General features: G+C 58.2%; 2 protein-coding genes and 1 long non-coding RNA gene across 9 annotated transcripts; 2 read left to right on the top strand and 1 right to left on the bottom strand.

The window, feature by feature from the left end:
* On the top strand, positions 1 to 13202 carry IQCA1L (IQ motif containing with AAA domain 1 like). Its single transcript, XM_059172274.1, has 19 exons — positions 1 to 80; positions 717 to 1044; positions 1989 to 2108; positions 2429 to 2614; positions 4755 to 4826; positions 5984 to 6192; positions 6668 to 6752; positions 7198 to 7314; positions 7422 to 7497; positions 7952 to 8058; positions 8635 to 8718; positions 8814 to 8872; positions 9805 to 9887; positions 10043 to 10150; positions 10782 to 10981; positions 11426 to 11512; positions 11785 to 11962; positions 12331 to 12569; positions 13067 to 13202. Exons 1-19 carry the CDS (start codon positions 70 to 72, stop codon positions 13166 to 13168), a joined length of 2451 nt encoding a protein of 816 aa, XP_059028257.1. The 5' UTR covers positions 1 to 69; the 3' UTR covers positions 13169 to 13202.
* Positions 7070 to 14750, bottom strand: LOC131829950 (uncharacterized). 5 transcript variants are annotated; one of them, XR_009353038.1, is made up of 7 exons: positions 14406 to 14750; positions 13652 to 14264; positions 13422 to 13561; positions 12424 to 12764; positions 10051 to 11970; positions 8169 to 9847; positions 7070 to 7943 (listed from the first exon to the last, which is right to left on the bottom strand). It is a non-coding gene; the product is annotated as an uncharacterized LOC131829950 (long non-coding RNA). The 5 variants fall into 5 exon arrangements; XR_009353037.1 differs by having other exon boundaries at positions 7071 to 7943; positions 8169 to 8953; positions 9441 to 11970; XR_009353036.1 differs by having other exon boundaries at positions 7071 to 7943; positions 8169 to 11454; positions 11817 to 11970.
* Positions 14705 to 24623, top strand: ASB10 (ankyrin repeat and SOCS box containing 10). Of its 3 annotated transcripts, XM_059172270.1 has the most exons (7): positions 14705 to 15002; positions 15558 to 15647; positions 15827 to 16094; positions 19403 to 19922; positions 22673 to 22786; positions 23041 to 23226; positions 23370 to 24623. In XM_059172270.1, exons 1-6 carry the CDS (start codon positions 14732 to 14734, stop codon positions 23224 to 23226), a joined length of 1449 nt encoding a protein of 482 aa, XP_059028253.1. In that variant the 5' UTR covers positions 14705 to 14731; the 3' UTR covers positions 23370 to 24623. The 3 variants fall into 3 exon arrangements, with proteins under 3 accessions (XP_059028253.1, XP_059028255.1, XP_059028254.1); XM_059172272.1 differs by lacking the exon at positions 15558 to 15647; XM_059172271.1 differs by lacking the exon at positions 14705 to 15002 and having other exon boundaries at positions 15202 to 15647.
* Positions 24624 to 25306: the final 683 nt, after the last annotated feature.

Below are 25306 nucleotides of genomic sequence, written 5' to 3'. Positions count from 1 at the left end.
CAAGGTCGAGCCATAGGTTCTGCGGACTGCATGACCAGCTCACAAAGGGAACTGTGAGAAGTGGGCACCATGTCCGAGGGGTGAGTGACGGGCAGGAGCGGAGCCCCCAGGGCTGGGGCGGGTGGGTGGGGAGAAGAGATGCCCGGAGAGGGAGCTTGCGTGCTGGGCCAGCCCTGGCTGCGCCCCGGGCATTCATGCGGCTGCCCCGGCGGCTCCGTCTGTGGTCAGCTCTTCCTCTTCAGACTCTCCTGGAACTACTTATTCCAGAATCAGAGGAAGGGACCCTTCTCTACCCTCATCCCTCAACCCTACTTCCCACTCACCATTCTACACCCCTGCAGCATCCCGGGGCTGCACCCTCTCCCTGGAGGGGCCGACTGTGGACTCCACAAGAGGCTTCTTCCTTACAGGGAGCCGCTGAGGGCTGTGCCTAGCCTCCACCCTCCCCGCCAATCCGTCAGTGGATCCCTCAGTGGATCCCTCCTCGCAGCCATCCCCGCCTCCCACCTGCTCGAAGCCTGGGCATGTCTCCTCACTACCACCTCACTCCCCCTCAGGACTCCTCGACACCACGAGTAACCTTAACTGCACACCTCTGGAACCCCGACTTCACTCTCCTCAAAAGGCTCAGCAGAGCCCATCCCCCCCACACTGTCCCCACTCCTCTGAGGCCCAGATCACCCCAGACCTGCAGCCCTCTCTCATTTCCTCTCCAGAGCTTACCAGCGCCTCTGGGACTCCTCCCACGTGACCCTTCAAGAGCTGCTGGACCAGGAGCAGCCCCTGCTGGAACCTGTGTCGCCCAGGGAGCGGCACTCCTTCCAGTACAGGCTCTCGTCCGTCTACCTGTGCTACCTGGGGCTGATGCGCCGGTTCGACACCCTCTACGACCAGATGGTGCAGCCGCAGAAGCGGCGGCTGCTGCGGCGCCTGCTGGACAGCGTGGCCGGCCGCGTGCTGGAGCTCAAGGACGACCTGGTGCGCGCCGACCTCAGCGAGTACCACTGCCTGGACCGCGTGCTGCAGGACCTCAAGCTCACCCCGGTGCGCTGCGGGCGGCGGAGCCACGCCCACTCCAGCGGAGGCGGGGGAGGGGGAAGGGGGCGGGGCGTCAGGTGAAGAGTAGCCGGTGACCTTGACCTCCCACGGACGTGGAGCTAAGTGGGGCAGGACGTGGCGGAGAGGCTGGAGCTGGTCCTGATCCCCCAAGGACAACCCCGGTGTTGGGACCCCTGCGAGGGAAGGGGGGACGCGGCGCAGAGCAGGGGATGGGTTTCTGGAAGACCGGTAGCGGCAAGCAGTTGCGGGATGGCTAGAGAGTCAGGCTGGAGGCTCCGCGGGGCTGGGAATGCCCACCAACGGCAGGGATTGAAGACCACCTCCACACCACCAGGCTTGCTTCTCCAAGTCTGCTTCCTGGACCAGCCCCATCAGCAGCACCCAGAACTTTAATCAGAAATGCAGAATCTCGGACCAAACGGGGCTAATCTGCTTCTGCATTTTAACAAGCCCCTGGGGTGATGTGAATGCGCTCGCCGCCAGGCGCGCGAGGGCTTGGTTCGCTGCTCCTCATCGGAAGCAGTCTCAAAGTTTCCAGAACCCGCTGCTTCAATAGACTCAGCTGCCGACTTGAAAAAACAAACTGATAAAACAGATTCTCCAGGCCCTGCCACTCAGATGTGCTAGTCTGGGGAGGGCCTAGGAGTTTGCATTTTAAGAGCTTCCCCGTTCATTTTGATGCACAGTCAGGATTGGAACCACTGCCTGTTACATTTCTCCATCCTCCAGAATTCAGCTCCGGTTACACGGTGGAGCAGGGCAATAGAGGGATGAGCTTAAGGGGATCCGCCCATAACCCATGAATCTCCCGTCCTGGGGCTCTAGGATGAAGGAAGCCAGCACCAGGCTCGGTAAGCAGAAGATGGTAGTATCAGCCAGACGCCCTGGATTTTGAGTCCTGACCCTCCTTCCCCTGTGTTGCCCCAAAGGCAGACCTGGAGGTTCCAATCCCCAAATACTTTCTGTTGGAGCAGTCCACCGTTCTGAAGGAACGAGAGCTGATGCTGGCAGAGATCCTGACCAGAATGAAGCCAGTGACCTCTGAGGTGGTAAGTCAGGGAGACACCCTCCCAGATTCCTCTCATACACCCCGCCCAGAACAGAGATGCCATCTTCCAGGACACAGAGAGGACTTGTCCTACCTATACCCGCCTCAGAGTGCTCCTTGGGTAATCCCTGGCCTGCTTCAAGGATGCTCTCATGCTCCTTGAGCCCTTCTGACACCGAGCTAGAGGACGGGACTTGGGCACTGAGATGCTCTGGGAGGACCGTGTCCCCAGCATGTCCTTGGATGATGGTCTCCCCGCTGCTAGCCTAAATATAACCCCCTTCTCGTCTTCTCCTGCTCCTTTGCCCCTATGGTGGCCAGGGTATTCCAGAAATGCACCGGACCGAGGCCATAATCCTGCTGCAAAGGGCTGAGCGGGCCAGGCAAGGACGGCTCCGAGCCACCTTCATGCGGGAGATACGGAGAGAGGAGGAGCGGGATCGGAAGATTCGAGAGGACAGTTGGCACAAGTTCGATCAGGACCAAGCAGCTGTGACCATACAGAAGGTAACCCACCCGCCGCCCCCCCAGCACCCAGGAGGAAGGTCAGAGTTGAGTCACCTCTTCCAGGAAGGCTGCCTGGCTTAGCAATTGAGGACAGAGGTGCAGGGGCTTGGATTCTGTTTCCCCCACAACTAGATCCTTAACTCAGGACCTAAGCAGTTAACAAGCTTCTTTCTTGTGCTACATCTCATAAAAGCCCCAGAAACAGAAAGATCATTAAGATTAGAGGAGAAAGATCCAGAATAAGGTAGCAGAATAGAGTAGATGATCATTCCAGGAACTCATAAGACTGTTAAAGATGAGTCACTAAAATGAATCCCGAGACTCCTGGCAGCTGAGGTAAAAGGAATGGTGACAAATGAAACAGTTTGAAAACTGATGTGATCCAGATGTCCTCAAGGCTGGTACCATCTGGGTCACCCTCTACTTTACCATGGAAATGACCTAATCGCAGCCCATCCGCCCACTGCAGAAAACCCAGCCCCATCCCTAGGTGTCTCTGCCTTCTTACCATTCCTGTGGTCACCCTCTCTCCTGCTCTGGGTGGCCATTCCGTACCTCTCAGCACTTGCTGTCCCTCAGTGTGTGTGTGTGTGTGCGCGCGCGCGCGTGCCTTCGCTCACTGAGTCCTGCTGACACAGGCCTCCTCTGTTTGGTACTGGTTACCAGCTTAAGAAGACTGGAGACACCCTAGGAAAGAAAAGTCCAGTGCAGAAAGGGAACCCTTTGCTCCTACAGCATTGTACCCCCTGAGGCCACTGTCCTGTCCTGTTGTAGGACGTCCTTTGCCACCTTTATTTCCAGAAGCAGGCCCAGAACTGTGAACATGGGGCTGGTCTTTCTGTCTCCAGTGAACATCTCCCAGCTTCTCCGTCAAGTCCCAGTGCTTCAGAAACTGTCCACTGGCCCGAGAGAGGGAACTTAGAATTCCTTTCCACCAAAGCCCAGAAGCAAACCAACCAACCAACCAACTAACAAATAATGACTCAAGAGGATATATGCCCTCCAAATGGGATATGCTTTTTTATTTTTTAAAAAGATTTTATTTTTTTATTTGACACAGAGAGAAAGTGCACAAGCAGGGGAACAGCAGAGGGAGAGGGAGGCTCCCCGCTGAGCAGGGAGCCCAACAGGGGCCTCCATCCCAGGACACTGGGATCATGATCCGAGCCGAATGCAGATGCTTCACCAACTGAGCCGCGCAGGCACCTGTAGATTTTTAGGTTTTTAATCAGTGAACAGAGCATGTGCATCTGAGTGCCTGCCGCTGGCTGACTTGCTCATGTCGGGCTGGCCCAGGGATGAGAAGGCCCTGCTCCCCCGGGGCTCACTAAAGCAAGAAGTTCTGCCCCAAAGAGAGAGCCCCGCTTCTCCCATGAAAGCCAAAGCAAGTCCTTGTTACCAGACAAGGAGAATGTGGAAATAGTGCAGACAGAAGCTGCTCTCTGAGGCTCTGTTATGGAACAGAACCCACCTGGCCAGGCCCGGGTGCTGCCTCCCCCTGCTCGGTGCCCTGTCCCTACCCCCTTGGCAGCCCGAGGCCTGGGAGAAGAGCACTGGGCAAGGAGTCAGGAACCCTGGCCCTGTGTCAGCTCTGCCCGAATGGGCTCATAGACCCAGGAGAGGCCACGTCCTCTCTCCTGCCTCAGTTTCCTTGGGTCAAAACTATAGGAATTCATCAGGGGAGCTCCTTGGTCCTTACAGCACTGATGTCTATGTGACTATATGCTGGGGGAGGGGAGGTCAAGTGTGTATTCCAAATACTGTGGGAACTCTGAGTCGTGAGAGTGGGGGTGCTTCTGGGAGAAGGTGGTATTTGAACTTGGCCTCAAAAGATATAGCAGATCGGAGGGTGGGGATGAGAAGGAGGGAATACCTAGGGGCCCCTGAGGGAGCAAAGCCTTGGAGCTGGACCACATGTGTGCCTACTGGCCCTGTGCTGTCCTGGGCTGCTCCCGCTCAGAGAGTCACTCGTCCACGAGCTGCCCCGGAAGGTGTCCTCGCCTCCCCCACCTCCTGCTCCTAAGCTCCCCTAGCCAGACCTTTCCCTGTGAGGGGCTGGTGCATCTCCCTGGGGCTGATCGCACGTCGTAGCCCTACAAAAATGCAGTGTGGGGCGTGTCTGGGCCCACGTGTCCCCCAGGTGTGGAAGGGTTACCTGCAGAGGAGACGTACTCAGCAGGACCGGCGAACGGAGATGGAGTTCATCGGCATGGTAAGCCCCCGCCTCACCTCAGGCAAGGCCTCGGGGTGAGCTAGAACATGGGGTCTCCTCCCTCTGTGTCCCCATACAGCTCCGCACTGCCCACGCCTCCCGCCACTCAGGACTGTGTTTAGCAAGTGTGGAGGGGTGCGGGTCGGGGGTTCAGCATTTGGGAAAGAATGAGAAGGACCAGAAACCCGGGACCAAGCCCCATCCTTTGGTACCCCTCCCTCTCTAAAACCCTTGGAAGGATCTCACACGTGGGGCGGGATGAGGGGTCAAAGCACAGAGAATTCTGGACCTCATGTTCATGCCCCTGGCTGGAAGGAGAGGCTGAACGGGTGCACCCAGCACAGGGAGGAGCCCCAAGGCTAGTGGGACCACCCCTCTCCCCCACCAGGGCTTTTACAGCCTCTGGGAGAACCCCGGGGGCCAGGGTGGGAGGGAGGGCGTTCGTATCCCTTTCACAGCAGAGCGTTTCAAGCCACAGTCTCCCCATTTGCTCTGAGGGGCCCAGACTGGCTTCTCTTCCGCACTGCAGGGGGTCTAGCTGAGTGTCACCCAGGTCCATGAGCCCGAGCGTGCACGTAGGGGAGGTCAGGCTTGGGGGTTTGGAGAGCTGGACCCCCAGGAGGCAAGACAGGCAGAGAGAGGCCAGGGTCGGGCCTCGGGGGTAGGTTGGGGGGGGGCATGGCGTGGCGGTGGGTGAGGAATGAGCCTGGCCGCCCGGGCCCATCGACAGTGTGAGCTCAGCGTTTTCAGTAATTGTCTCTGGGCAGAGTGATATTTAAAATACATTTGGGAGCCAATGAGGCGGGAAAGTGGCTGTGAGAGCGGCTGCCAACACGGGCCGCTGGGGCGGGGGTGTGGGTGGGGGCTGGGGCCGGCGGCCCACAGGGGAGGGTGTGCTGCGGGGAACGGGCAGGGGGGGCCAGCCCAGATGAATCTAGCAAAGTCATTATCAGAGTAATTTACACAGGCGAGTTTGAGCTCCAAACACAATTTCTCCTGATGCAGGCATGCCCATTGTTCCGTGTGCACGTGTGTGCGGGGCCGCGCGTGTGCGGGAGAGCTGGGGAAGCCGGGGGCAGGGGTGCGTGCCGGAGGCCGGGGCTGGGACCTCCCCACTCCCACTCCCGATGCCCTGGGCCTCTTCTCCTCTTCGCCAGCTCCCCTTGCCACCGAGCCAGGTGGAGAATGCGGGCGTCATGTACCAAGCCGGCCTCAGGGAGGATATCCGGAGGGTCCGCCAGACGGAGAAGGAGGAGGAGTTCCAGCTGGCGATAGAGAAGACCCGTGATTCTATCAAGGAGACAGAGGGGCCTGACATGAAGGAGAAGTTGAAGGAGCAAATCCGACAGTGGTTTATCGAATGCCAGTCAGTGTCCCCAGCCTTCAGCGCCGCTTTCCCTCGTCACCACCGTGTCCCCACATCTGTTCTGTTCTCTAGTCCGGGCTGGGCCGTTTTCTCCACCCACTCCCACCCCCTGCCCTCGCTCCCACCCCCTGCCCTCGCTGCTCACACCCTGATTTAAACCTGGAGCCCCCGACCACAGGACCATCTCTGCGCATGACTTCTCATTTCCTTGGATGGAAGAGAAAATGCCAAATCTCGAAGGGGAAAGCATCCATGGGTGCCTCCGGAGGGGTTTCCGGTTTTGTTGTGCAACTCTCTGCTCCTTCCCTCCCATCCTCCACCCGGAGTCCTTCTTCTTTCTTCATCCTTCCCTCTATTTAGCTATCTATCCATTCATCCGCTCTGCCACCCCCCCACCCCCCCAACTACCCATCCACCCATCCATCTGTCCATCCACTCACCTGTGTATCTCTCTGACCATTTTATGTTTACTTAGTGCCCTTACTGGTCGATTCCCTGATTATCCAGATGATTCTGTAGGTGGATCCTACATGATCTTTGCAGACAAGACTCCAGAACAGGTACCCCACAGGTGGAGACAGGAGACTTTCTGTGGTGGGGGTGGGGTCTGAGGTTACAGACAGTACTGAGGGTAAACTGCGGGGGAGAGGTCAGCCTCCGCAGAGGCAGATGTGGCTGGAGGAAATATGTGTAGCTAGCAAGACAGCAGGGCGGGGGAGGCAGTGCCTGTGTCTGGAGAAGACATCTTTGGGCATGGAGAGAAAGCATGTCTGGTGAGATTCTTTGTGACTTCAAATCTCTATGGGCCAAGAAAGAGAAGCAGTTCTGATCAGAACATCTCTTTCTTCCTGGACACCAGTGAGGTCTCTGAACTTTCAGCTATGGATCCCTCGACCCCTGGACCCCGCGAGTGACCCCCGTCAACCCCCATCTCAGACCTGGGTTCTTTTGCTCCTGTAGAATCCCACTGGTCTTCTCTGAAATGTCTTCCATCATTGGTCACAGGTAAAAATGGAACTGGAGACAGAGATCCAGGAGAGCAAAAGAAAGGACCAAGAGAAAAATAAGGAGAAAAAAGAGAGGAAGCAGAAGAAAGGAAAGAAAGACAAGACCAGGAAGGGGGTAAAGTTCCTCTTGGTCTGAGGAGATTCCCGGTGGGAGGCTGGTCTGAGGGGAGGAAGGGGCAGGGACCATGAGGGGGTTGAGGTCAAAGGATGTTTCTTTTCTAGGAAGCAGACACGATGCTGAAAGTGGGGCCATCCAAGTTTATACCTGTCATCAATGCCGGCCATGAGGAGTACATAAGTAAGGCAGGAGCAGGCTGGGGAAGATTGTCCAGGCCCTGTGAGGGCCTTGGGGTGACCCAGGGTCCTGGGGAAAGTGAACACATGCTCTGTGGACGATGAGAGGTAGTGTGGGTGTGCGGATGTGGAGGTCGAGAGAAGAATGCCAAAGGAGGACGCAAGCGTGGGGTGCCATGCGATTCCCTGGGTGGGGGGAGTTTTGCCTTTGGCCTTGGGGTCAGGCCTCCATGATCTAGGTAGAAGCAATGCTGGACAGCCCTGTGAAGATGAAGGGACCAGCCTGGGTCAGGTTCCTGGTCCATGTAGGCATGTGTATGAGACAGACAGACAGGTGCAGAGACGGAGCAAGAGACACGTGGACCAGCCTGGGTCAGGTTCCTCTGCCAGGTTTCTGTGAGTGTGTGGGTGCCCTGGGACTCTGAACATCATTCTTCTGTCCGTCTGTCCCTGGTTAGATGTATGGAAGAACCGGTGTGAGAGCATATACCCGAAACAGAGTTTTGACCCCGAGACGCTCCAGGTGGAGAAGAGAAAGGAAGTAGAGCAGGAGATCCGGATACAGGTGCGTGAGCTGGCTCAGGGCCTCCCTGCAGCCCTCCCCACCTCCCCTACTTTGGGCTCTTCCCCTCAAGGCCCCTACCCTGCCCCTCTTCTGTAGCAACCTCTACACACCGCCTTCTGTGTCATTCTAACTCCACCTTCGTCCATCTCGGTCCCCTTCCTCCTCTGCGTCTCTCTGGTCCCTCTCTCCCTGGGGTGCGGAGGGGCTCTGGGCTGGGGTCACACCCACCATTGTGCCCATCAACCCTTCAAAAGCTCCTGCCCTGTGGCCGCAGGGTGTACCTAGGAAGAATTAGATCATGTGACCTTTCCAATATGGCCTTTCCACCCCCTGAGGTGGGCGCCGTGATTGTCCCGATGTGAGACAACAGGCTAATTAAGTCCGGCAGCAGCTCACATGGCACAGACTTTAAAGGGTGGGTCTGGGGCTTGAGCTGAAAGCCATTGACTCTAGCTAGGAGCTTCTCCCCACATTGGTGCCAGGTGAGGGCAAGGCTCCTGCGTGACCGGGGTATGGATTAGTATTGGGAGTGGACCGGTGCAGGGACAGGGACAGCACTCTCTGCTGTCCCCCCAGGTGGACGAGCTGATGCGCCAAGAGCTGAAGAGCCTGCGCCTGGTCGTGGACAGGGAGGAGGGGACACCCTTGAAGCGTGCGAAGGCAAGATGAGGGGTGAAGGCCGGGACCCGGACGCGCACACAGCGGGGGGAGGCAAGGACCAGAGGACGACAGCCCGTGTGCTTGTTTCCAACCAGAAAAAGACTGGGAAGAAAGCCGGGAAGAAGAAGAAGGAAAAAGATCTGACCCCAGACAGGTAGCAGACCCTTTACCTTATCGTGGGAGGTGGAGCAAACCCGGGCCCAGAACTGATCTGACTTCCGGTCCTCGTTCTGTTCTGTGTGACCCGGAGAGAGTCACTGAACCTCTCTGACTCCCTGTCCTCGTTAACCGAGCACCCGCCCTGCCAAGCCCACGAGATAGCTGGTGATGAAACAGAGCAGTGCTTGGAAAATGATGGTGGGCAGGTGGATGCGAGTGGAGGCTTGTCCTTGGGGCTCCCTCCCTCCTGCTCCCCCCTCCAGCCTTTTTTTTTTTTTTTTTAAGATTTTATTTATTTATCAGAGAGAAAGAGGGAGAGCGAGCGCAGGCAGACAGAATGGCAGGCAGAGGCAGAAGCAGACTCCCTGCTGAGCAAGGAGCACGATGTGGGACTCGATCCCAGGACGCCGGGATCATGACCTGAGCCGAAGGCAGCTGCTTAACCAACTGAGACACCCAGGCGTCCCCCGCTCCAGCCTTTTGCCTTAATCAGCTCTGTCCCTACCAAAGCCATCTCCCCCCGACACCTCTCTGGGCCCTTGGGGAGCTCCCCGGCTACTCACTTCTTTGGTGAAGTGAGTCTCGAGCACACTGATGTCAGCTGCTTCCAGGAGCCTAGACGTCAAGTGTGATTTCTAGAAAAATGGTCATATGTTGGCCAAATGACTGGATTTCTGATGGCGGGACCTGGGGACCTGAGCAGACTGATGGAGGGAGGGCTGCAGAGGGCGCGTGTCCTCCTCACGCCCTGCTCAACCCACGGAGCCCCACCGTGGGCAGATGGCGTTCTGGCCAGCGGGTTGGCACTGTGGCTTCTGATGCTGGCTGTCCAGTGGCACTCTGGGTATTTTTGTCCTCAAGCCTGTCACTCATCTCCGTCTCCACTTCCCTTCGTCCTTGGGGACCCCTCTGCACTGTCCTCTGCAGGTCCGTGGACTCTCTGTTTGAGGAGCTCGTGGTCTCCGGCTTTCTAAGGAAGTGCGAGACGGTGGCCTTGAAAGATTACATTGGTGAGACCCCTGTCCAGCACCTGCTCCCAGGCTGAGGAGCGGTGCCCTGGCCACGGCCCTCCTGTGGCTAACTACCACCCTCTGCTGGGAGCCTTCTCCCCGCGGGGCTCTCTTTCGGCCCTGTGCCAGCAGATGCCACACACTTGTGCCCCCAGGTGACTACCTCTATCTTGGATCCGTTCTGAACCTGGCGAACAAGTCGCCTTCACCTTCCTTGTTTGACATAAGACAGAATGTGGCCTTGTATGGGGTCCTTCGCCTTGGTAAGATGCCCTGGGGAGCAGGGAGAACCAACACTGGCAGGTGGCTCGTGGGGGAGCCGAGGTGCCTGTCAGGGCGGTTGAGGTGGGCATGTCCCCGGTGCCATGGGCCCCTGCTGGACTCCTCCGGTCTTCCCCAGGCCCTGCCGGAGGTCACACCCAGATTGGGCCACCCCAGAAATCATGTGGACTCTTGGCCTACCAAGGAATCCACTTTTCTGGCCCCTTTCCCAACCCCAAGTGATATCCCATAGTCTGTCTCCTTCCCAGAAGACCAGGATCTTTCTGGAGCGGTTGGCCCCAGGCCCTTTAATTCCACCCCTTCATGATCCAGAAGTGGAAAGAGATGGTACAGAAAACAGAAAGGGTGTTGGAAGGGGCTAGAAGGCTCCCTTTTGACCCTGTAGAGAACGCTTCATAATTGTACCTGGGAAGTCCTTGGAAGCCCCCTAGGCTGCCTCTCTCAGCAGGCCTGCCTGGGGATGGGGCCCCCCACACTGGGGGTCGGCAGGCCCCTAGGATCCAAACTTCATCCCACCCTGCCTTGGGCCTTCAGCCTCACCTTACACTGTGGCTTCCACCCCCCCCCCCTACTGTCCTACTGTCTTCCTCTGGCCCCTGTTTCCTCTCTCAGGCTCCCCAGATATACACTCCATGGCCCCCTTCATCCGCTCGATCCTCCTGGTGGGCCCCTCTGGAATGGGGAAGAAGATGCTGGTCAAGGCGGTGTGCACAGAAACGGGCGCCAACCTCTTTGACCTGTCCCCCAGCAACCTGCAGAGCAAATATCCTGGCAAGACGGGGACACAGATGATCGTGCATATCGTCTTTAAGGTCTGGGTCCCCCGACTTCAGCACCTCTCGTTCTCGGGCTGTGCCCACAGGGCAGGGTGTGCTTTACACTTAGGAGATCCCTCATCTGCCTATTCGGTGTGATGTCTGGGGCTGCTGAGGTCTCCTTACCAACCCCTGGGAGGACCTTGTGGATTTCTGAAGCCTTGTGGATGGGGAGCATGGCGGGCAGTGGGGAGCAGAGCAGTTTCTTTCATGATAGGTTTTCTTTATGATGAGGCTTAATACGCAGGGTCCCCACATGGCGGGGAGGGCGTGAGTCTGTTCCTAGGGAGGTGTGGCGGATGGCAGCAGGCTGAGAGAAGGGGTGGACGCTGCGTGGGAAGTGGGGACCGGAGCTCCAAGGTCAGCCTTTGGACCAGACGGGGGAGGTGACCCTTGCCCAGGGACATCCGACGTCAGGTTTTTATTCTCTGACCTGTCCAGGTGGCTCGGCTCTTACAGCCCTCTGTGATCTGGATTGGGAATGCCGAGAAGAATTTCTATAAGAGGGTCCCAAAAGAAGAGAAGGAGGTGCGGGACCTGGGTAGCAGCCGGAGCCAGGGGCAAGGCCGGCGTGGGCTTGCTCAAGTCAACTCCAAACCTCACCCGCTGTGGGGCCTTGGACAAATTCCCTCTTCTCCTGCTGCCTTGGGCTTATCCTGGAAGCAGGACAGGGGCCTCCTGGCCACCTCCCTGGATCCCTCCCGGGGTCCACTGGAGGCTGGGTGTGGACACGCGCTCCGAGAGAATGCAGAAGCCCATACAAGTCACCACGTTCCCGCCCCCACCCTGCCCCAGAGCAGATGGACCCAAAGCGAATAAAGAAGGATCTCACCAAGGCCTTGCGACTGCTGAGCCCAGGAGACCGCGTGATGCTGATAGGGACGAGTGACCAGCCGCAGCTGGCGGAGATGAAGGGGCTGTGCCGGACCTACGAACGGATCCTCTTCATGCCTCGGCCCGATTACGCTTCTCGCTTCGGTGAGACCCTGCGATGTGAGGACGGGCCAGATCGGGGATCCAGGGACCGGCCCTGCCCGAGCCTCCTCACCCTTCTCCCCCTCCCCACTGGCGCTCCGAGACGGCGCCTCCCATGGCAAGGAAGGGGAACTAGACAAGCAGCCTGGCGGTGTGGGTCCTGGCCTGGCTCCGTGGACACGGCAGGCCCCGTAAGTCCTCCGAGTCTCATTCCCTCGTGTCACGTGGGGAGAATGAGTCCCACCTTCCCGGGAGAGGAGGCCCTGATGAGCACAGAGCCACTCTCCAGACGCAGGGACCTCGTGTCTGATAGGGGCCGAGGTGCTCACTGCGGCTTCTCCCTGTCCTGGGTCCTCCCCGGCTGCCTGCAGTGCTCTGGAGGCAGATGATAGAGGCCCAGGGGGTCCAGGTGACCCCGAACCTAGACATCAGTGCCCTGGCCAAGGTTTCCGATGGCTACACACCTGGTCACATTCTCCAAGCCATCCACTCCGTGCTGACTGAGCGGCGGGTCCTGCAGCTGTCCAAGCGGCCCCTGGTGGCCTCAGAGTTCTTGGGGCACCTGGCCAAGCTGGAGCCGGTGTACAGGGAGGAGGAGGAGTCCCTGAAGGTGAGGCTTGGGGGTGTGGGGGGAGGATAATGGGTCAACACTAACCAGGGAGTCAGCCCTCTACGGCCCCCTTAGACACCTCCCTCTGCTCCGCCCTGGAGTCCAGCTAGGAAGGGGACGAGAAATCCAGGAGAAGGGCCTGTGGCAGGACCAGCTTACCTGGTGTCCTCAAGGGCTGGAGCCTAAAAGTGTTACCTGGGTTTTAAGAGCTGTGGTTGGTCCTGGCACCAGCAAACACCCACATTCCCCTCCTGAGTCACCACCCACCAGTGCTCCACGGGGGCAGGATGGCCACAGAGAGAGGGCTTGCCCCCTGACAGTGGCTGACCCCATGGCCTAGAGTATTTGGTGGACAGCAAGGGAAACGGGGACCCTAGCAGGACACCTGAGCTGGGGAAGAGAGGCGGACCAGCTGCGGCGGAAAGGGGAGGACAAGTTCGGGAAACAGAAGTGGGGGCGGCCAATGCCCTCCCCTCTCCCCCTCTTCCTCCCATCAGGACTGGTACTTCAAGACTCCACTGGGCAAGAGGAGGGTAAAACTCCTCAAGGACCAGGACGCTGGGGAAGCCAAGCTGGCGAAGGAGAAGAAAAGGAAGTGATGGTTGAGGCAGGGTGCTCGAGCTGGGCAGGGGCCTGGGGCGCGCCCTGCAGGTGAAGGGCCTGGGGCAGAGGCATAAACGTCCAGGCAGCTCGGGAGCAGCTCTCTCTGTCCATCTCCGTGCTTCTCACACCTGCTCTGTGCCCCCTGCCCGTGCCCAGACTCTCCCTCCCGCCGCATCCCTGCCGGCCCTCCGTCCTCACCCACTCACAGCCTGCACCCTCGGCCCCCAGAGCCCGGTCCTCTGACCCCACCTGCGTCTTCATCTCCTGTCCGTTCCTGTCCGCGCTCCCCAGCTCTCTTCCTGCTTGGGGTTTTTAAGAAAGAAAAAAAAAAAAAATAGGAAAAGAAAGAGCAGGAAAAAGCGAGGGGAGAAGGAAGGTCTACGGGAAGTCTGGAAAAGAAAAAAAGCAAGTGTGGAAGTCAGCGGACGCTGGTGTTAACCCCACCTCGGCACTAACTCCCTGTGCGATCTCACACAGACCTCTCCTGTATCTGGGCCTCAGTTTCCTTGTAAAGCGAGGAGAGATTGGACCAAGGTCCCTGGTACTCTAGGGCTTGATGATCCTTACAGGAGTGTGTCAGGGTTAGGGACTCTCAGGCGGTGGCGGGGTGGAGTAGACGGTTCTAGAGAGAAAGGGTGTATAGGTGGCCAGCACAAGGGACAGTGGGGGGCCGGGTTTGAAGTTCTCTTTCTCCTTGTTATCCTGCTTATCTTCCCAAATGTAAGTAGTCTTGTTACCCCAATGTGCCTGAATGGGCCACTTCCTCCTCCTCACTCCCCACCTGGGACCCCTCTAACGTTGGCAGGTAAGGATGGGAGATGGGGGGGTCAGACCCGTGGTGGGCACGGGGAGTTTCTATGGCTGCTCGTGGGCTGAGCCCTCTCTCCCCAGGCCGAAGTCTGTCTTCTGGAGAACACCTAGAAGGAAAGCCTCGTGGAATGGAGCCTTCTTAGCCATTCGCTCCTACTGTGGACCCTTTCCTTGGGTGTGGGAGGCAGAAGCTTGACCGGTGGCATTTGGGAGGGCAGGAAAAATCGCCGGGCACCCACAGGCCCTCCCTGTGGGGTCAGAGCCCAGGCCGCCGGAGCCTGGCTGGGTGAAGCACACAAGAGAAAACAGAGAGAAGGAAATGGCAGCCTGAGATCCACCACCCCCGTTCTAGTCCCGGCTCTGCCACAAGTGCTCACACCTTGGGCAGATCACTTCCCACACCTGGGCTCTGTGCTCCTTTACCTGTGAAACTGCAGGTTGGCTCCCACGACCTGGGCGATCCCTTTTCAACCCTGCGGGTCATCAGCTCCAGGGTGGGCTCAGTGTTGGAGGGCTCGAGCCTCACTCTGTTTTCCAGCTCTTCCCTAATGCCCACGCCGGCCTGAGGCCGCCTTCCTGGGACAGACAGCGCAGCCAGCCCGGGCTATTTATGGCACGGCCTGTGTGTGCTCCCTGCTCCTCCCACACCAGGCCTCTGCCTGCCTCGGGCCCAGTGCCCGCCTGCCCAGTCGGCCGGTGACATCGCCCTGAGACCCACTTCTTCGGCCCCTCTCTCCCAGAGATTGGCCATGCCTGGGAGAAGGAGCTCCCCTCCCCGCTGGGGAGGCCACCTGGGGTGCCTTCCTTTGGCCCCAGCCTGCCGGATCTGGGAGTCCCAGTCCTGCCCAGTCTGGGAACCGACCCGGCGGTCGCCACTGCTATGCCGTGACATGGCCTTGCAGAATGCCCTGTACACTGGAGACCTGGCGAGGCTGCAGGAGCTGTTTCCCCCACACAGCACAGCCGACCTGCTGCTGGAGTCCCGGGCCGCCGAGCCTCGCTGGAGCAGCCACCAGAGGGGTGAGGGACTGCCAGGGGCGGAGGGCTATGGGCAGGGGCCTGGGCTGACCCGACGCGACACCGAGTTACCAAGTGCTTGAGGAAAAGGAGAAGCCCCTGGCTACTTCTCCCCTACCCAGAGGCTTGCCTAAGCCTTGGCTCGGTAGCGAAGTCATGCGGAGCCCAGAATAGCTTCTGCTGAACCGCGTGGCCGGGTCAGGCTCAGCTCAGGGACACAGAGACCCTCTCCGTCCATCTGTCCGTGCTTCCTTCCCCCTCCTCCCTCCCTCTGCCTCTGACCCCCAACCCCAGCTTCCCCCACTCCTCTTCCACATGCTCTTACGTACTCTGTCCTCATGAGCTGGTCCCCAGAAGAGTGCAGGGGGCGGGGAGAACCCCCCAGTGACAGACACGCCCTCTGCGCCAGGCTGGTGGAGAAGCCCAACACAGGGTCTGCAGAGAACCCGGAGTCTGCCCCGGGACCCATCGTCACCCGGGCGGCCTCGGGACCTGCCCTGGCCTTCTGGCAGGCGGTGCTAGCGGGGGACGTGGGCTCGGTCTCCCGCATCCTCGCAGATTCCAGCACTGGCCTGGCCCCGGATTCCATCTTTGATACCAGCGACCCGGAGCGATGGAAGGATTTCCGCTACAACATCCGCGCTCTGAGTACGGGCCTGGGGCACGGGGCGGGGGGGCGGGGAGGAGGCCGGGGGTTCTGAGTGGGAGAGGGGAGGCTGGCGGTGGAGCTCTGGGCTCCCTCTTGCCAGCCTCCGCCCACCTCCTCTGTTGCCTGGTGGCTGTCGGCTTCCCTGCAGGGTCTGAGACCCCCATTCCTCTCTCCCTAGGACTCTGGTCTCTGACATACGAAGAGGAGCTGACTACACCCCTGCACGTGGCTGCCAGCCGGGGCCACACAGAAGTCCTTCGGCTGCTGCTGAGGCGGCGGGCACGGCCTGACAGTGCCCCTGGGGGCCGCACCGCCCTGCACGAAGCCTGTGCTGCAGGCCACGCCGCCTGCGTCCACGTGCTGCTGGTGGCAGGAGCGGACCCCAACATCCCCGACCAGGATGGAAAGCTTCCCCTGCACCTCTGCCAGGGGGCCGGCACCCTTGAGTGAGTAACCTCTCAGCCCCGTCCCCATCCTGCTCTCAGCGGAGGGACGGGGGTCAGAGCCAAGACCCCAGGGAGGATGAGCGAGCAGGTCGGGGCATGCGGGCTGGCTGAGCTCGGCTGGGCTGGGAGTCAGGAAGAGGGTGCTCCCTAAACCACCCTTCCATTGGCCTTGGCCCTGGAACTTTGGAAGGGCCCGTACTTGGGACGGTTTCTGCTTCCCCAGGGGTGTAAAAGGACCATGGCAGGGACCCAGATGCAGAGCCTGGGCTGGGAAGTTGTCTGGATTCATTGTGGGCAGCGGGAATACTGTAAAGTGTTCATTTTTCTGACCCTGTCCTGTGCTCCAGGCCCTGTGCTAAGTACAACAGTAACTGAGACATAAGCCTGCCCTCAGGGAGCTGACTCTCCAGCAGTGTTCCAGATTGTCTGGAAAGGAAAGCAGCTCCCGGTTAAGGCATGCATTGATCCCTGTGGGCAGGTCTTGGCATTTCCCTAGTGGTGGCTAACCCTCAGATAAATGGGCCTAGGGACGGAGCTCAGCTAATTAAACTCACAGGAAACTGCTAGACCCATCTTTTTAAATAGATTTTATCTGTTTATTTGACAGAGAGAGAGAGGAGGGCATGAGCAGGCAGAGGGAGAGGGAGAGGAAGAGGCAGGCTCCCTGCTGAGCAGGGAGCCCAATGCGGGACTCAATCCCAGGACCCTGGAATCATGACCTGAGCCGAAGGCAGATGCTTAACCGACTGAGCCACCCAGGCGCCCTCTCACTCAAGTTTTTTGATGACTGTGGGATCCTGGCAAAGGGAGCCTTGGCAAATCCATGAAGTACCTGTACGTGCAATAGAGGCCCTCCCTCTACTGACCGCACACCTGGTGAATTTCACATCTTGATCCTGAACGGGGCCAAATCTCTATCCTTTCCATCACGAGCTACTTAACCTCCTGTTAACCTCATCATCCTTCTGCACACTCCATTGATCTATTATGTTCGAAGATGTACTCTATACCAGTATGTCCCAATAGAAACACAATGTAGCTGCGTATGTAACTTAAAATTTTCTAGTCGCCTTATAAAAATAAAAGAACATGGGGCACCTGGCTGGCTCAGTCAGTAGAGTTGGGACTCTTGATCTCTGGCTTGTGAGTTCAAGCCCCACATTGGGTGTAGAGATGATTTTAAATATAAAATCTTAAAAAAAAAAACCAAACAGAAAAAGACGAAATTAATTTATTAAATTGTGGTAAAATACGCGTAACATAAAATTTACCACCTTGACCATTTCTGAGGGCACAGTTCAGTGGGACTAGGCAAGTTTACATTGTCAGGTGACCATCACCACCATCCCTCTCATGAACATTTTTAATCTGATAAAACTGAAATTCAGGGGCACCTGGTTGGCTCAGTTGGTTAAGTGTCTTCCAGTCAGGTCATGATCTCAGGGTCTTGGGACTCCTGGGGCTCCCTGCTCCATGGGGAGTCTGCTTCTCCCTCTGCCTCTCCCCTTCTCTCCCCCTCCCCCTGCTTGTTGTGCTCACACTCTCAAATAAACAAAATCTTAAAAACAAACAAACAAGAAACCAACCTGGAATTCTGTCCCCACTAAACAACAGCTTCTCATTCCTCTCTCCCTCCAGCCCGGGATAGCCACCACTCTTCTGGGTTCTAGAATTGGACTATTCTAAGTACCCCGTATGAGTGTACTTACAGGACATTTGTCCTTTGGCGATGGCTTCTGGCACTCAGCACCGTGTCCTCAGGGTTCATCCCAGCTGCAGCAGGTGTCAGGATGTCCTCCCTTTTTCAAGCTAAATGAGACCCCATTGTCTGAAGATGCTACATTCTATCCATGCACCTGCTGGTGAGCACTGAGACTGCTCTCATAGTTCGGCTGTTGTGAATAGTGCTGCTGGGAACATGGGTGTGCAAATATCTGTGAAACAAGTGAAATTAATTTCATTTTTTAAAAAAGATTTTATTTATTTGACAGAGAGAGAGAGATCACAAGTAGGCAGACAGGCAGGCAGAGAGAGAAGGGGAAGTAGGCTCCCTGCTGGCAGAGAGCCCGACGCGGGGCTCGATCCCAGGACCCTGAGATCATGACCTGAGCCGAAGGCAGAGGCTTTATCCCACTGAGCCACCCAGGCGCCCCTGTGAAATTAATTTTAATAATATCTTTTATTTAACCCAGTATATCCAAAACATTGTCACTTCAACATGTAATCAGTATACAGAACTAATGAGATATTTTTACTTTCTCTTTTTTTGTACCAAGTCTTCAAAATCAGTGTGTGTTTACACTCATGGCGTGTCTCCATGAGGCATGGTCATAATCCAAGCGTTCAGGAGCCACGTGTGCCTGGTGATCACCGAATCAGACAACACAGCTCTACACAATCCCACATTTTTGGCTCTGGTCACGTTCTAGCCCAGCCATATGGAGACCACACCTGGTTGAGAATCATTCTGCCCTTTCCCAAGTGAACAGAAGTATTTTTAAAGTTATTATGGATAACTTTAAGCCTATAGAAAGGTGGGCAGGATAACATGATGGACCCCGTGACCCATCACACTCACTCTCCCTGCCAAGGGCCGCTGTCACGGCCTTTCCAGGAATTTTCTCCTGGGCCGCTCACAACTTCATTCGGTCTAGGTATTAACAATTATCCCTATTCTACAGATGAGGACACTAGCTCCCAGAGGCTAAGTTCCCTTCACCTTGAATTTCCGTGTACACAGTCTTACAGGCACGCATGACCTTCTGAGAGGGCTATCTTGGAGCAAATCTGGCTGGCCAATTTTGGTTTTGTTGTTCTTTTTCCTATGCCCCCAATTCCGTCTGCACCCATGGCCAGGCCCCACGTCTCCCTTCCTCCACCAGCCCCGGTGTGCGCAGCCCTCCAACTGCCCTGCAGGTCTGAATGCCAGACGCTCTCTTTCCTGGCTGTGCAAACGTGGGCCAGGTCCTCACACCCTCAGGGCTCAGTTTCTGCCTCAGGACCTAGGAAGAAACAAGTGAGTTCATGTAAAGCCCTCAGAAGGGTTCCTGTTCTCAGGGATGAGGGCTCGTGTGACTCTCACCCCCACAAAGAGTTTAGGGCAGCACTCCTACAGAGGGCAAGCGGGCTTGGAGAGAAGCCTTGCTGGCCCCAGGACATGGCTGGGATGACTAGTGACCGCGGGATGGAAGGGGAGGGGAGGGACAGAAGCCGGAGTCACCCCAGTACTCCCCACGGGTTTGCTCCGCGCGGACTGGTAGGAGTGGAGGACTCTATTTCCCTCCCCACCCCCACCTCGCCCTTCTCAGGTGTGCCGAACTGCTCCTGAGGTTTGGGGCCAAAGTGGATGGTCGGTCTGAGGAGGAGGAAGAGACCCCTTTGCATGTGGCCGCCCGGCTGGGCCATGTGGAGCTGGCAGACCTGCTTCTGAGACGGGGGGCATGCCCTAACGCCCGTAATGCCGAAGGCTGGACCCCGCTGCTGGCTGCCTGCGACGTCCGCTGCGCGTCCCCCGCCAACGCGGAGGCCACCACCGCCCGCTGCCTCCAGCTGTGCCGTCTGCTGCTCTCAGCTGGAGCCGAGGCTGATGCTGCGGACCAGGACAAGCAACGGCCTCTGCACCTGGCCTGTCGCCGTGGCCACGCCGCCGTCGTGGAGCTGCTGCTTTCCTGGGGCGTCAGCGCCAACGCCATGGACTATGGGGGACACACGGCCCTGCACTGTGCTCTGCAGGGCCCGGCTGCAGCCCTGGCCCAGAGCCCAGAGCACACGGTGCGAGCTCTGCTCAACCACGGTGCCGTCCGCGTCTGGCCGGGGGCCCTCCCCAAGGTATGGGGCTGGGGCCAAGGGGAGGGCCGTGAGGGTGAGGGGGCCATCTGGGAGCCTCGGACCTGCCCCCGCTCACTCTAGATGCAGCCTCACACTTTTTTTTTTTTTTTAATTTTTATTTATTTATTTGACAGGCAGAGATCACAAGTAGGCAGAGAGGCAGGCAGAGAGAGAGGAGGAAGCAGGCTCCCTGCGGAGCAGAGAGCCCGATGCGGGGCTCGATCCCAGGACCCTGGGATCATGACCTGAGCCGAAGGCAGAGGCTTTAACCCACTGAGCCACCCAGGCACCCAGCCTCACACTTTTTGATTCATCACATCAGCAGAGCCCAACAGGGGGCAAAGGCAAGGACGCAGACCAGCAGGAGGGGTGTGTGTGTGTGTCCACACATGTGCTCACACGTACATAAACACATGTGTACATACATGCATATGCACGTGTGTGTGCATGCACCAGTGTGTGCGTGTGCGATGAAGGTGGACGGAGGGCAGGAAGGCAGATAATCACGTACCTGGAAAGCCAGGAGCCGGGACTGATGTGTGTCAGGGAGTTTTTTCTTCGTCAGGGGAGTGAGCTGATGAGAAGAGCACGTGGGAAACTCAGCCTGGCGGTGGGATCCGCTCAGTGAGACACTCTGTGCACGGGAGAGGCTCCCCCAGGGCAGAGCGATGAGCCTGAGTCATGAGGTTCAAAGCCTCCAGACCTTGTGCAGACAGACATTGTCCTTGTTTCAGAGAGCTTAGCAGGACGGGCATCCCCCAGACCAGCAGCCGCTGTCCTGGCACCAGAGAAAAAGCCTTTCACCATGAATTTCCTGGCTGTCTCCTATTTTATTAACATAAAATATTCCCAAAGTAGATTCAACTTGAAGACCTATGCTCCTAGATGCCCTGTCCCATACTGCGTCATATCTGGAGGGGGCCATATAATGTCGCCGAGGGTGCTGGGAGTGGATTGGGGACCCCTGTTCTCTGAGGAGCTGGGTCAGAACAGTTACAGGGCAGCAAGCTGTGGGCAGATCCCTCTGGGCCATCTCGGGTCTTGAACTGTCCAACCCTGCCTGATTCTGGACACTCCTCTCCTGTTCCTGCCTTTCCCCTTCGCTCATAAACCTAGAAGCATCTGTCTAGATTCCTAAGCAAGACCAAATAATTAAACAGCCCGAGAGTTCGGCAGATCGGTCTCCCCTTTGGGAAAATACAAGAAAATCAACAATTAACACTAATTAATCTCCTATTAACACCAGATAATTAGGAGACGAGCAATTCCCTGTAATCTGACGGTGGCTCTGACAGCTAATGATCTCCCCGTCGGGGGGAGGGTGGGAGGAGGAGGCAGAGCAGTGAAAGGGTTTCCCGAGACCCCACTGCCCGCCCCCCGCCCCCAGCCTCGATCTGCCTGGCCTTAGGGACTAGTACATCAGTGGGGCTGGTAGAGCCAAGTGCCGCATTCCTCCCCTTCGTCTGGGTGCTGCATCCCAGGTGATCGAAAAGTTCAGGAAGGAGTCCCCCTCCGTCTCCCACAATCCGGAGCAGATCCATGCTTGGCTGAGGTGCCGTCTCCCCGCCAGGAGTCGTCTGTGATCACTGCCGGCCTCAGCCAGCTCTCCAGGAGCCACTGGGGGCTCAGGAAACCTGGAGCCGGGGTCTGGTTTGATGCTTGTTCCTGTGACTATAGGCAAGTCACTGGAACGCTTTGAATGCATGTTCCTTGCATGTAACACAGTCTCTAGCGAACGGTGCTGAAAAGCTGCAGGAGCCTCCTGGGTGACAGTAAGAGGGAACACAGCCCTGCCCACCACCAGACACTATTCTATGGTGTGATACCTTGGAAGTAAGTGACAACCACGAGTGCAGGCTCTGGAACCTGGCGCACAAGCCTCATGACCCTTGGCAAGTTGCTTAATCTCTCGGGGCCTCAGTTTCCTGTGCATGACACAGGGACGTAAGAGTGCACCTGCTTCATAGAGTTAGTATGAGAACTGAGCTCATACACATCAAGCCCTTGAGATGGGATCCTAACCTGGAGCTAGCGATCAATCCCTGTTAGCTCATGTTCTTCTAAGTTAAGTAACGTGCGGGAAAGCTGCTGGGCAATATCCCGAAGTAGGGGGAGAGAGAGATGCAGTTTGAACTACCGCAGTAGGCTTCCGGGAGTGGAGGGGACTTGGGATGCGCTGGGCTTGGAGATGGAGGAGGAGTCAGTCCCAGACCTGCCCTGGGCAGATGGGGTGGGGCAGCGAGGCTTTTCTAGACCACAGGACAAAGCACCCTCCCAACACACTCAGTCCCTAGCCTGCCTGGTTTTCATTGTAACGGCTTATCTGTGGTTGATGTGTTTTCACTGTTTCCTCCCACTGGAATCAAAGTCCCCAGCTGACAAGGACCTGTCTGTCATCATCATTGCTGGGTCCCCAGAGCTCAGCCCATAGTGGCCCTCAGTAAATATTTACTAAATGAAGAAATAAAAGAATGAAAATGGCTCCAACTCGATCCTACCAGGCCTCTTCTGGCCTTGTCCCTTCTCTCTGGATCCTCTCCCCAGTGGCCTCACTTTAACTTGATCACAACTGCAAAATCCTAAGTCTTGAGGTTATATTTATATGTACTGGGGATTAGGACTTCAACATTTTGTGGGGGGGCACAATTCAACCCACAGCAGCCGTTATCACCGTCTGGCCATTCTACGCAGACTGGCTGGGGACCTGCTGTGGGGGGGAAGCCCAGAAGTGCTATCTCTGCCTCCTCCAGGTGCTGGAGCGCTGGTGCGAGTCTCCGAGGACCATTGAGGTCCTGATGAACACCTACAGTACCATGCAGCTTCCTGAGGAGGCCATGGGCCTGGTGCCTCTCGAAACACTGCAGGTCAGATTCCAGGACCCGGAACACACACACACACAGCCTGCCTGTCCCCAAGGGACTCCCGCTGCCTCCAGGGAAGCTCCATTCCTTCCCCCAACCCTGCCCCAGAGAAACGACCCAGAGACCCACTTACGTCCCAACAGAAGAAGACCCACAGGGTGAACACCCAAAACTCCAGCATCCCCCCGCCCCGCTCTAGGAGGAAAGGGTGCCATTTGTCCAAGGCCACCTCACTGAGCCCCTCATTCTGTCCCCAGAAGCACCACCGTTTCTATTCCTCCCTTTTCGCCTTGGCAAGACAGCCCAGATCCCTGCAGCATCTCAGCCGCTGTGTGCTCCGTGCTCACCTGGCAGCCCACCTGCCCCACGCCCTGCCCCGCCTTCCCCTGCCATCCCGCCTGCTCCGCTACCTGCAGCTGGATTTTGAGGACGTGCTCTACTAGGTAAGTCCTGGGTTCCGTGGGTGACCCCAGCCGTTTAGAGGGATGGGTCGGAAGCAAGAGAAGAATTCAGAGCAGGGCCTTGGCCAGAACCAGCCAGCCTCCTGGACCATGGGACCTCTCTGAATCTACACCTCTGTTTTCAGATGTCCCCTGCCTTTGGGGAGACCTGAAAGCAGATACCCCAGGGGGGGGTCTGGTGCTCACAGCACCCCCAACCGAGGACTGAGTTGAACTGATTTAGGCCCGAGGTGACTGTGTCAGCAGGACGACCAACTTCCCAGGCAGATGTTGGTGCTGCCATTCTCACCAGGGAGAGACGCAGACAGAGCACCCCGCCAGGTGATGTCTAACGGAGAGACAGCTGGGACTCATGGCAAGGGATGCACTCCGGTCGGTGGTCTCCTGAGGCACCCCTCCGGCCTACCCCGATCCTGGTGTGAACATTAAAAATCTGCTCGCCTGCGTTGTTTGGTGCTGTGTCCAGCAGGTCTTCCTCTGAGCTGGTCACTCAGGGGACTCAGGTTGGGCAGACTTACGCCCCGCCATCTGCCCCGTGGTGCCAGCTGTGTCCTCGTACCCCTCTGGCATCTACCAGCTGGTGAGCAGTCCAGGCAGACTTGCCCAGTGGCTCATGATGTGACACAAGGGCCAGCAGGTGAGACCGCGTCCGGACAACCAGCCAGAGGAGGGGTGAGCAAACAGGCTTCGGTAGAGAAGAGCTGCCGCAGGGATGAGGCAGTGCGGACGGCGGGACGGGATGGGAAAGGCGGCCTCGGGGCAGGGCGCTGAGGTGAAGAACAAGGCGGCCCGCGAAAAGGGTGCAGGTGTCCGCCATCAGGGAGGGTTACCGTGGCTCAGGGAGAGCGGAAGATTCAGGTTTGGCATAAACAACCCTCGCTACCTGTCGTCTAGGTCAGGGCGCGGCCGACGCACACCTGGTCCTGCCTCTCTCGGATTTAGCTTTGGGGCGGCAGGAGCTGAGCTGAGGGTTCACGTGCCGGGGGTCCCCGTCTCAGCTCGGCCAGTCGGTAGTGGCACTTAGATTTCTTCCCCTCTCTGGCTCAAGTCGCTCACATCTGTAAGACAGGAAAGGGGAGAGTCCCTGAGGGCCTTTGCAGCGCCAGGATTTTAAGACCTCGCAAGTGGCCCGCACGCAGGAGTCAGAAGGAAGATGCAGTTGACGGGGACGCAGAGCAGCCAATCAAGTGCACTGTGATCCGTGACGTCACGGGTCGCCGGACAGGTTTCCCAGGGCCCCAGAGGGCGCACGCGCAGGTGTTCACGCCTTTCCCGCCAACTTCTGGACCGACCGAGGCTGCGGTGGGCGGGGTCTGAAGGACGCAGGCGGCAGGGGCGGGGTGGGCGGGGTGCGAGGCCGGGGAAGGCGTGGAGGGAGAAGCCCGGGAGGAGCGGGGCGGAGGTGAGTGGGCCCGGGGGCTCCCACCCGGCCGCAGGGGCCTTGGGCTGACCCGCGCTGTGGGGCGCGACAGGAGGACGGGACCGCCAGACGGAGCTCCGGCCGCTCAGCTGTGGCGACGCCGGGCGGGTCCTGAGCGCGCAGGCCCGGGCGCGGGGTGGAGGGGGTTGGGCAGCGGTTTCGGCGGGGCTGGTGCGTGGGTGCGGGGGGCCTCTCCGGCAGAGCCCGTCTTGTGTCGGGCGGGGGCCTGGGAGAATGCCCGTGGCCCACCCGTCTGTTAGGCAAGGGCTTACGTGCCCCTGGGCCCGGGTGCCGCGCGCACAGCCCTGGCTCTCCGGTGCCCGCCGGAGTACCTTCTAGTGCGGGGGACCCTAAGCAAACGGGCGGCAAGGTGCCTCCGTGCTGAGCCCCCCGAGGATTCACCCGGCGATTACCAGCGTGCTTGGAGCGACTGGAGACCGGGGGACAGGGAAGCCGCCTCTTGGAGGAGGTGACATTTGACCTGAGGCCCAGGCGCGCGAGCGGAATGGGGACGAGGCTTGGAGTGCCATGAACTGATGTAGCTTTGAGAAGCTCTCCGAATGGCTTAGGGAGAGGCCAGGGACAGTCCAAGACCGTTAGGGGCTTCTGCCGACATCCAGAGACCCCAGAGACGGGCAAGCA

The sequence above is a fragment of the Mustela lutreola genome, chromosome 4 (assembly GCF_030435805.1).
Source record: "Mustela lutreola isolate mMusLut2 chromosome 4, mMusLut2.pri, whole genome shotgun sequence".
Taxonomy (NCBI): domain Eukaryota; kingdom Metazoa; phylum Chordata; class Mammalia; order Carnivora; family Mustelidae; genus Mustela; species Mustela lutreola.
Note: the sequence above shows the minus strand (reverse complement) of the source record. Positions and strands in the feature narration are given on the sequence as shown.